The 10,646-nt window shown below is 47.5% G+C and overlaps 1 gene segment (V, D, J or C); it reads left to right on the forward strand.

Annotated features, from left to right (window-relative positions):
- Nucleotides 1-246: 246 nt before the first annotated feature.
- LOC123625966 lies at nucleotides 247-6,770 on the forward strand. The segment is given in 4 exon segments: nucleotides 247-292; nucleotides 4,743-5,082; nucleotides 6,335-6,454; nucleotides 6,686-6,770. Coding segments are annotated over 4 exon segments (591 nt in total).
- Nucleotides 6,771-10,646: the final 3,876 nt, after the last annotated feature.

A 10,646-nucleotide genomic window follows, 5' to 3' on the forward strand; every position in this document is an offset into this window, starting at 1 on the left:
TGAGCAGGGCACTTTGTATGGTCTCAGAAGGGGCTTCCTCCCAGGGCTCCCCCAAGGGGCAAAGCAAAGCTGCCTCCTCCTCAGTGTGCAGGGAGAGCTGAGCTCCAGCCCAGGGCTCAGGGAGGGGCTGGGCAGTCCCTGGATGGAAACACATTTGCATGAGCAGCCCCTCCTCTGCAGAGGGTGGGAACAAAAGGAGGCCTGGGGCGCCCAGCCCCACTGTGGGGACCAGGGGCTGTGTCCACCATGGCCTGGGCTCCGCTCATCCTCATGTTCCTCTCTCACTGCACAGGTAGGGACAGGCCTTTTAAACTGAGTCTCAGTTTCCATCTTGTATTAGCCCCTTTGTCTAAGGACTTTACCCTGAACTCTGCCCCAGCACCCACGAGTGTTTCTCTTTGCAGGTTCCCTGTCCCAGCCTGTGCTGACCCAGCCGCCCTCCCTCTCTGCATCTCCTGGAGCATCAGCCAGACTCACCTGCACCCTGAGCAGTGGTTTCAGTGTTGGTAGTTACTGGATTAACTGGCTCCAGCAGAAGCCAGGGAGCCCTCCCCGGTACCTCCTGAGCTACTACTCAGACTCAACTAAGCACCAGGGCTCTGGTGTCCCAAATCGCTTCTCTGGCTCCAAAGATGCCTCGGGCAATGCAGGGATTCTGCACATCTCTGGGCTGCAGCCTGAGGACGAGGCTGACTATTACTGCAGTACATGGCATGGTAACACTAATGTTTACACAGTGCTCCAGCGGCATGGGGAAATGAGACAAAAACCTCACTCCACTGTCTTGACCTGGTGCAGTGATCCCTGCTGGTGGCTGTGACCAAATCTAGCTCAAGGGATGACTTCTACTGTCACATCTTCAACCAACACTCAATTTTCTTCAAATCAGTACATCTTAAAATGTTGTAAACTTTTATTCAGTTTTTCTTTTAGATTGCTAATATATTCATATTATGTTCATGCTTTCTGAGGCAAAAAATGGTTTGATTAGAGGTTAAATAAAAACAAGCTCTCATTAGAGACATTGGAAGAGACAAAATGAGTTTGATTCTGACCATACCCTCTTCCGTGCCTAGGAGTGACTCAGAGATGCTTCTGGTCTAAATGCTTCAGTCTAGGTTTCGTGATACAATAGCAACATCCAGAAATAATTTTTATTCTATATACTAGTGATGAATTGCCAAACATTATTTTGAAAATCACTATTTAGTATATAATAGCATCAACATGATAAATTAAAGATAAATGTGAGAAAACCAAAAGATTTGTACCCTGAAAACTATAAAACATTGAAAAGGAAATGAACAAAAATTAAATAAATAAATAGTAATTCTTAGTCTGTTATTTAAATAACACAATTATCAAAGCCACAATATTTTTGAGATAATAATACTTCCCTAACTGAACAATCTGTTTTTGGCACAACAGCCTCTTGGTAGAAAAAGCAACCAACCAATCGACCAACAAAAAACAAATCAAATGTCACTCAGAAACACAAAATGCTATTTTTTTTGAAAAGATTACCAAATATACCTTAGGGACGGATAATGAAAAGTGCACATCATGGCCAGATGCAGTTTATTGGAAAGATGTTTCACTACGCAAAGATCAATCAAGTCAATCCACCATCTGTTCAGGCTCAGGAAGAGCAAGCACATGACCTTATCAATCAATACAGAAGAATAACTTGACAAAACTCAATGCCCATTCATGATAAAATTATTCTTCAGATATGCAGGAATGGAGAGGAACTTTCTCAACGTGATAATCAGCCTCTATTACACCTACAGCTCACATCAGACATGAAGATGAAACACTGACCACATTTCCCTGGAGGTAGGAAGGGAAGCAAGCAGGTGCCCTCTGAGCACTGCAGCACAACCAGGGCCAGAAAGTTCAGCCAGCACCATCAGTCACGAAAGATAATTAAAAGGCAAACATACTATAAAGAATAAAATGCACCTGCCCCTATTCTCACATGGTGGGATGGTCTACATATAAAATACATAGGAATCTATGAGTGTATATTTTTAAAATGCTGAGACTGATATTAATAAATAATTTCATCCAGGCCACAGGATACAAGGTCAGCTTAGAAAGATCACTTAGACTTTTGCATACGTGCAGAGAACAAGAGGAAACAGAAACTACAATATCATTTACATTCACTCAAAAGTGATAATACATTTTCAATTCTTTTATTATCTTTAACAAAAGGTAACTTAAAATGTATCATAGACTTGATCATAAAACTTAACCTAGAGAATAACATAGGAGAAAATCTTCAGCGTCTAGGGAAGGTCTCAACGTTCCCATACAAGAAACCAAGAACACAATCCATAAGATTTTAAAAAATCAATAAATGGATGTCATCAGAAGGAAAACTTTTGCTGTGTGAAACATCCTGGTGAGATAACGAAAACGTTACATGCAGGCTGGGAGAAAGTAGTTTCAAATCACTTATCTAACAAAGGACTCGTAGTTGGAACATACAATGGATTTTTAAAACTCCACACTAAAAAATAAGAAATCCAGTCAGAAAAGGATTAAAAGACATGAGCAGATATTTCATGAATAGAATATACAAGTGATAAGCATATAAGAAGATGCTCAACCAAACTAACCATTGGAGAAACGCAAATTAAGATTAAGATGAGATATCAGTATACATGGATTGGAACAGCTAGGAAAAAATAGTATTGAAGTCTAGTGAGGACAAGGAGAAAATGGGTCTATGAAGCATTGCTGCTGAAAGTGTACGACTGCAAAGTCACTATGGTAAATATTAACAGCATGTACATATTGAAATGGTCAAAGGCATGAACAGATATGTCAGTTAATGCACACACACATACTCACCTTATCACCTTTTAATTTAATTGCAGTTCTGAGAAATTTTGCTAGAGAGAGACAAATGTATATGCCTGCAAAAACTTATACCTGACTGTTCGTGGCAGCTCTATTTACCATAGTACATAACTGGGAACGACCGAAATGCCCCTCAGTGGGCAGACAGCAAAGCAGCCAGGGGTCCACCCATATCCCACGATGCCACTTCACAATAAAAGTGCTGCAAACTCGTGATGCTCACAGCAGCATCTGTAGATCCCAGTCCCCATACACACAAGTGTCCCACAGAGCACGGACAGTCAGAATGTGGCACACAACGTGAAAAGCCTACAATATCATGCTGATTGGAAATATGGTCTTGCCTGTTTTCAGATGCTATTTCTCAAATGTTAATTGTTCTTATTTGCCATTATTTCACTGCATACTCTTTTCAAAATAAAGACACAGCATACAATTATTGTGAGTAAAGCTGCAAGAGTCTCCATGAGAGAAAATCCTTCTCTTGCAGAGATAAGCAGCACCCCCTGACCTATGGCAGCCCTGGCATGTGGCATTTGGGCCAAGGTGGCATTGTCCCATGTAGCCCCAAGGTTCAGTCACCCTCTGTCCCCACACTCCTGATAGCTGTCCCCCTTCCCCTGTGTCTTATGACTGTGAATTATTCCCCCTGACCCTGGGATTCCTCTTCCTCCTGACCAAATGCCCGGGCCTCCTTCATCAGGAAGTGCCAGGGTGCCCTAGGCCTGCTGGGGAAGGGAGGCAGTTTCTTCTCTTTCCTTCTGGACAGGGTCTCCTTCCCAGGGACCCTAAGGGACCCAACCCACCTGGGAGTCCCTGGGAACTCACAAGAGGGAGAAGTCATGGGGAGGGGGAAAGAGCTCTGGGGGCTGCACCTGGGAGCAGAGGGTGTGGGCGCCCCAGGATCCAGCACAGGGCACAGTGACCTGTGGGTTTGCCATTCCCTCAACATGCTGTGCTCTTTCGTGTCTGAGTGTTTGCCCACATTGCTAATTTCCTATCATTCCTGAACCATTTCTAGGAATGCTGTGTAAGGACTTGCCTTACAGCAGGGCCCCACTCTCTACTCACACCCAGGGCACAGTCTCCTCCTTACCTGGTCCCCACAAAAGGAGCTGCTCAGACCTTTGTCCCCACAGCCCTCTGCGTCCTCCCCTCACTGCAGCCTCCTCACACTGCAGGTCGTCATTGTTCCCACACGGCGTCTCCTAGTAGTCCAGGTGTCCTCCCTGCAAAGGTTGTTCATCACCATCGGTTACTCGGGAGACACCAGGGTGTGGCCCATGAATGCTGCGGACTGACAGTGACCAGGCTCTCAGGTGACTCCACTCACACGATGCCCACTGAGAGACTGCAGTTCGCACAGTGACCTGAGGGTCTTCCCAGCGTCTGCACAGGGGGCACCCACAGCTGCCCACCCACCAAACTCCACAGGGAGGAGCAATGGGGCCTCCACTCACCGACGAGGACTCAGCAGCTCACCCTCTGGGTGTGGCCCCAGCACCGGCCTCCTTTTAGGGCTTGCCTCTAGCCTTGGCATTGCATCAGGCCACGGAGGCTGAACAAATGCATGAAGAAGGGTGGGGACAGTCAGTGAGGGTAACACATTTGCATCCATAACCCCTCCTCTGTGAGGCCAGTGGAGGGATAAGAGAAGCCTGGGGCAGCCCCTCCAGCACTGAAACTCAGTAGGACTGTGTCCGCCATGGCCTGGGCCCCTCTCCTTCTCCTGGTCCTCTCCCATTTCTCAGGTAGGAACAGGACTCACACATCCAGGGTCAGCCCCACAAGCCTGACTGGTCCCCTTGGCTCAGATCTCCCTGCAGCTTCATGCTGGCAGGTGCCCCAGCACCCATGAACTTCTGTGTTTGCAGGTTCCCTGTCCCAGCCTGTGCTGACCCAGCCGCCCTCCCTCTCTGCATCTCCTGGAGCCTCTGTCAGACTCACCTGCACCTTGAGCAGTGGCTTCAGTGTTGGTAACTTCTGGATACACTGGCACCAGCAGAAGCCAGGGAGCCCTCCCCGGTACCTGCTGTACTACCACTCAGACGCAGATAAGCACCAGGGCTCCAGGGTCCCCAGCCGCTTCTCTGGTTCCAAAGATGCCTCGGCCAACGCAGGGATCCTGCACATCTCTGGGCTGCAGCCTGAGGACGAGGCTGACTACTACTGTCTTACATGGCATGGCAGCTCTAGGACTTGTATAGTGCTACGGTCACATGGAAAAGTGGAACAAAAACCTGCCCCCCACACTTTTCTGGTCTGGTGCAGTCACCCCTTGCTGGTGGCTCTGAGAAAGTCTAGTTCAATGGGTGACTTCTGTTGCCAGATGTTCAAACACTGTTTAATTTTTCTTGGGCAAGCAGATATGACATTGTCATACCCTGCTCTTCAGTTCAACTTCTAGGCTAATCCACTGTTCATTTCTTCTCACCCTGTCCATGTTTTGCAACAGAAATTCCTTATTTGTGATAAAAATTCTGTCATTAGAGACTTTAGAGGAGACCAAAAGAAGTTCATTTGGGTCATGTCTAGGACAGGGCAGAAAGTCCAAGGTAAGATGTAAGTGGGGTTGTAGTCCTGGGAGATGCTGTTCTGGGTGCACGTGACCTGCTGGTGTGTGAGGAAGGGGAGGCGTAGGCAGCTGGCAGGAAGTTAGGGGAACCCGACAAGGTGGTCGGGGCAGAGGCCCAGACCGGGTGCAGGACTCGCTGCTCTGAGGCCAATGGGCAGAGTGTGAGAGCAGCAGGCCGGGGCTGGGCACTGCTGGCCTGAGACTGTGCTGTCACCTGCAGTGTGGACTTAAGGGGATGTGGTTCATTGTCCCCTCACCCCAGTGAAGCATGACCTGCAACCTATTTGAAGGGAATCAGCATAATGTCTCTACAGAGTAGATGATAACCTCATAATTTCAAGATTCTTGATTGTATTTTCAAAGTTAGAAATGGAACCTCCAACCATAATCTTTTGCCAAGCAATACAAAGTCCTTCCTCACAAAACACACCCCCTCTAACAGCTGCCACAGGCGGTCCCAGAATGGGTGGGCAGGTCCCTGCCCAGATTGGTGCTGCTGGCCTGGTCCTGTGGGGGTACAGAGTGGGGTGTGATGCATATGGGAAAATTCTGAGACTCAGACATCTGAGGGCTTTTGTAGAACTCAGGGCACAGGCTGCCCCATCCTCCAGCAGTTACCATAGAATATTCCACAGAACAAGACCCAGGAAAGGCCAGAAACACAAAGAGAAGGATGACAATTTGGACAAAGTGCCTCTGACATTGTACTGTGAATGGGGCAGGGAATGAGATTGAAGGAAGCTCTGTCTTCACTTTGGATCCTAAAGGGCAAGGCTATGAGCTGACCCCATCCTGCCCCGGGTCCCCTCTTCCTCTCTGTTCTGAAACCTTATGCAGGCCCAGGCTCATGGGCCTCTGCTGGTTTCCCTCTCCAGCTCTGCCCACCCTTAGGAGGATCCTGCCCTGTGCTCACAGGTCTCTGGACTTCGCCCTGCTGGTCCAGCCTCCTGCAGGGTCCAGGCCACCAGGACAGAAAACCATCTACTGCTCTGGAAGACATAACAGTACTGGGTAGAATGGTCATATTTGTTATGTTTTCACTGGGGATATCGCATCATAATTCTAGACCCTTTGAAACAACCACGTACTCTTGGATTCTCAGTTCTTGTTTTCGACTCCAGGTCATCCTACCCCAGTAGGTCTTGCTTTCATTTCAGGGATGAACTCAAGAAAGGGATTGTTGCATAACAAACACAAGTCACTGTTCAGCACACAGCGATGGCTTTGCCCTCCCTGTGCCAGGCTCTGTGCCGGCAGTGATGTGAACCCTGTGCCCTTCCAGGGGCCTGCACTCAGTCTGTGCTCACTCAGCTTCCCCATCATCTGAGAGTAACATCACCTCCTCCTGCACTGGAACAAGCACACAGTGGGATGGGCAGTGTGACCTGGCACCACTGGCTCCCAGGAGAAGCCACAAATGGTGATACCTGGTGATTCCCAACTTGCAGGGTCCCAATCATATCTCTTGATTCAGTCCTGGCCACTGGAGCCCCTACAATACTCTGGGCCCTGTCTGAACATGAGGGCGATGATTACTGCTCAGGATGTGGGAGGAGCCCAGTGCTAACCCAGGGCACCTGCCCCACAGGGCAATGAGGCACAAGTCTCCTGTCTGTTCCCCCATCCTGGTCCATAGACACACTTTATCATCCTATGACCAATACCATGGTCAGGGACATTCCTGGAGTCATTTCTCACGCCAGGACCAAAGTTCTGAGGCACTTCCCGGGACCTGGAACCTTCTATCCAGCCAATCTTAATACTAAGCTGTTAGGATAAGACGTCCCAGTGAGGTCATTGCCACATAGGCTGGCAGCTCAGGTGCAAAATGCCCTTGGTCATCTCAGATGTCCAGTCATGTGTCCTTGCTGTGTGTCTGTGTCCATGTCTCAGGACAGGTGTGTGGTTAGGAGTGAGTGTGGTCACTGTATGGGTCCAGGAAAAAGATGTTGAGCTTTGACAAGTCAAAGAGGAAACTCACACGTGTCACTGCCCTTGGCTTTACCTAAGGCAGCCTTGCGAAGTCTGCAGATTTCTGTGATTGTCCTCAAATGGAGCAGGAACATTCCCTAGACTGGATGACTCGGACACCCCAAAAAATCCGGCAAGAAGAGGTGCAGACTTTGGAATAAACAAAGCAATGACACTTGATTGTGCCAAAGGATATTAATAGACATTTGCGTGTAAATCATTTCTTTAATGTATAAAAACAAATTGGACATTGAGGGTTTTAAATCACCACTAGGCCCTTGTGAAAACACACGCTGCATTCCATCCCACGTGTGGCAGGGGTAAAAGAGATGCGTAGAAACTTCTGGAAGCCAGATGGGAATTTCCACAATTTCTTGGTGCTGATGTGATAGATCCCTGCCAGGGGCTCACTTGAAAGTCCTGCAGGGTCACAGCACAGGGAGACGGAAATGTGTTGATTGTACACAGTTCTATTGATGTTGGGAACACCACCACTGCCAGCAATAGCCATAGTTTAAATAGATTTTATAATTAATACATGTGGACTTGTACAACATCTAGCAATATTAATTATCAAAATGGATAAGCTTTCTGTAAACTTTTCTAAGACTCTATGTTGTAGGGAAATTAGCCAAAAATCTTAATGTGAGTTTGCAGAAGGCAAGCTTGCAACTGGCAGTATCTAGGGTCACTACTAAAATAGTAGAATTTAAAAGTAAATCGTTACTAAGTATAAAATAATGTAGTGGAAATGCTTGATTCATGAAAAATAAAAAGTGAGAAAGGAGGAATTAAGCCACAAAGCCCAGAAGAAGAAAGAAAAAGGTAGACACAGAAGCAATATCAGTAATTGTACTAAATGGAAATTTATGGATGGATGAGATAAAAATAGAGTTTGTTAAAACAAAGATACACGGGTGTCCCTGTTCCTTCTGCTCCGTAGGACTGTTGAAAAATGAAGCATGTTTAAATGTTCCATGATGTTCACCCCAAATCACTCAAACACATTACATTTTTTTAAAAAAAATTCTGATTATGAGACACATGTCTATTTTGCTCTGTGTGTAGTCTGGATGAATCTCTTACTTTAATGATGACGCTGTTTCTCCTCTGAACAGGCAGTTCCACTGAAGCTCCCGCTGGTTATGGGCAGTTACTTGGAGTGAGGGAGGGTCAGCAGCCCAGCCTGGCAGAGCCACTCTGTGTGTCACACCCGCAGCCCTGGTCCCCACACTGCTGCCACTGCACACAGTTTACAGACTGTGCCAGCCGGAAACTCCTGTTCCTTCGCACTCCCAGCCACAGGCTCTGAGATTTCTCAGGGGGCTCAATTCCCTGCTGGGGGGAGGAGGGCCCTCTAATCACCGACAAAGAAGGCGCGGCGTCATTTCACCTGTGCAGGCAAGAAAATGTTCACAGGGCAGGGGTTAGGTTTGGGGACAATTAGGTCATCGGGGCAGGATGTTGGGACCTCATGCAGCTCATCCTTCAGCCCTGAAGTTTCCAGAGAAGAAATGCAGGATGCAGGTCACTAAGGGTGTCGGGAGCTGATTTGGCGAAAGAGGTCACTTCAGAACAAAAGTGCATTTCCCCTTCCTCAAATCATAAGCACCACTGACACATATTTGGCCAACTGCAAAGACAAAGATGATACAGGATGAGAGAGACGTGAGGCTCCAGGACCGTTTCAGCAGATGGAAAGCAGACTGCAGGGGACCCATTTCCAGGATTATTTGACTGATGACAAAATCTGAAACTAAATGCTTACAAAGGACAATGTGTCCCTTTTCTACTTAGAATGGCAAAATGAAAATTAACAGAGAATAACAATAAACCATGAGTAGGTGCTATTTCAGAACTATTGACAAAAACTCTAAGGAGTCTCATAATATAATATCCAATATGTGTTGAATACAATAAAAAATCACTTGTCATATCAAGATCCAGGAAAATTACAACTTGAGTGAGGAAAGGAGAATTCACAGACACAGGCACTGAGATGATCTAGGTGATGAAATTATATGGCTCACGTACCTAAGTCAGCAACCGTGCAATTTCTGTGATGAGCGATTTCTGATATTCTTGAAATAAATGAGAATGGAGAAAATGCCAGAAAAAATTACAAGTCATAAAACAAACTAAATGTAAATTGTAATACCAAAAAATTGTAAATGAAATTTAAAAAATATCTCTCTGGAGAGACTCACGCACAAGTGAGAATGAAACTGGAATTTGGCCATTGGACAAGACATTTAACACAACCGGAGAAGTACAAGCCACAGTTATCACAGCCCAGCAGGGGGCGCTGTGGATCTTCCCAGAGCTGAGCCAGGCCTGAAACACACTCCAATGGTTCAAATTTCATGGTCCCTGGGCCTGTGCTCACTGGCCTCAGTTAGAAGTGACAGCAGGTGCTTCCTCCCAAGGGACAAACTCAGAGCTTGCACCAGCCCAACCGTCCTGACAACACAGTTCCCCCCGGGGCCGAGGACACAGAACCCCATGGTGCTGGTGGTGTTGGCGAAGGGCTGACATTTGCATGAAGCATGACACAAACACACCCTTCTCCCAGGGAGCTGAGGGGGAGACACAAGAACCAGCCCAGAGACCAAAAACCGCTGTGGGTCTAGAGGACCTTTGGCAAGGCCACACCATAGACTGGACTCCTCTCCCTCCTCACTCTCTGCCCATGTGCAAAGAGGTTTCAGACAGCAGCCTTTGAAGGGTCCCCTGTCCTCCTTCTCAGTCCTAACACGTGTCTGATTCGGGTTCCAGGGTTCTGTTCTCAGTCTCTGGTGACTCAGGAACCCTCCTGTAGTGTCTTCCAGAGGGACAGTCACTCTTTCCGGTGGCTCCAATGCTGGTGCAGTCACCAGTGGTCACTATTCACACGGGATCCAGCAGAAGTCTGGCCATGTCCCCAGGACATTAATTTATGATATAAACAGCAAACACTTCTGGATACCCACCTGGTTCTCGGTTTCTCTCCTTGGGGGCAAAGCTGCACGAGCTCTCTCGGGGACCCAGCCCCAACATCGGGACACATGCTTTGATATCACCAAGTATACAAGGATGGTGGAAAATAGGAAGCAGAGCCCCTGGCAAACAGAAACTAAGGAGGAACCTCTGCCAGAGGGAACCAAAGGGTTTTGATTAAAGAAGGATCCCGAGTCCAGGCAGGGAGAGGACCAGAGAGGGCAGCTGAGGAGCTGGGAGAGGCTCCACTTTCTTC

Source organism: Lemur catta, chromosome 21 (assembly GCF_020740605.2).
Source record: "Lemur catta isolate mLemCat1 chromosome 21, mLemCat1.pri, whole genome shotgun sequence".
NCBI classification, from domain to species: domain Eukaryota; kingdom Metazoa; phylum Chordata; class Mammalia; order Primates; family Lemuridae; genus Lemur; species Lemur catta.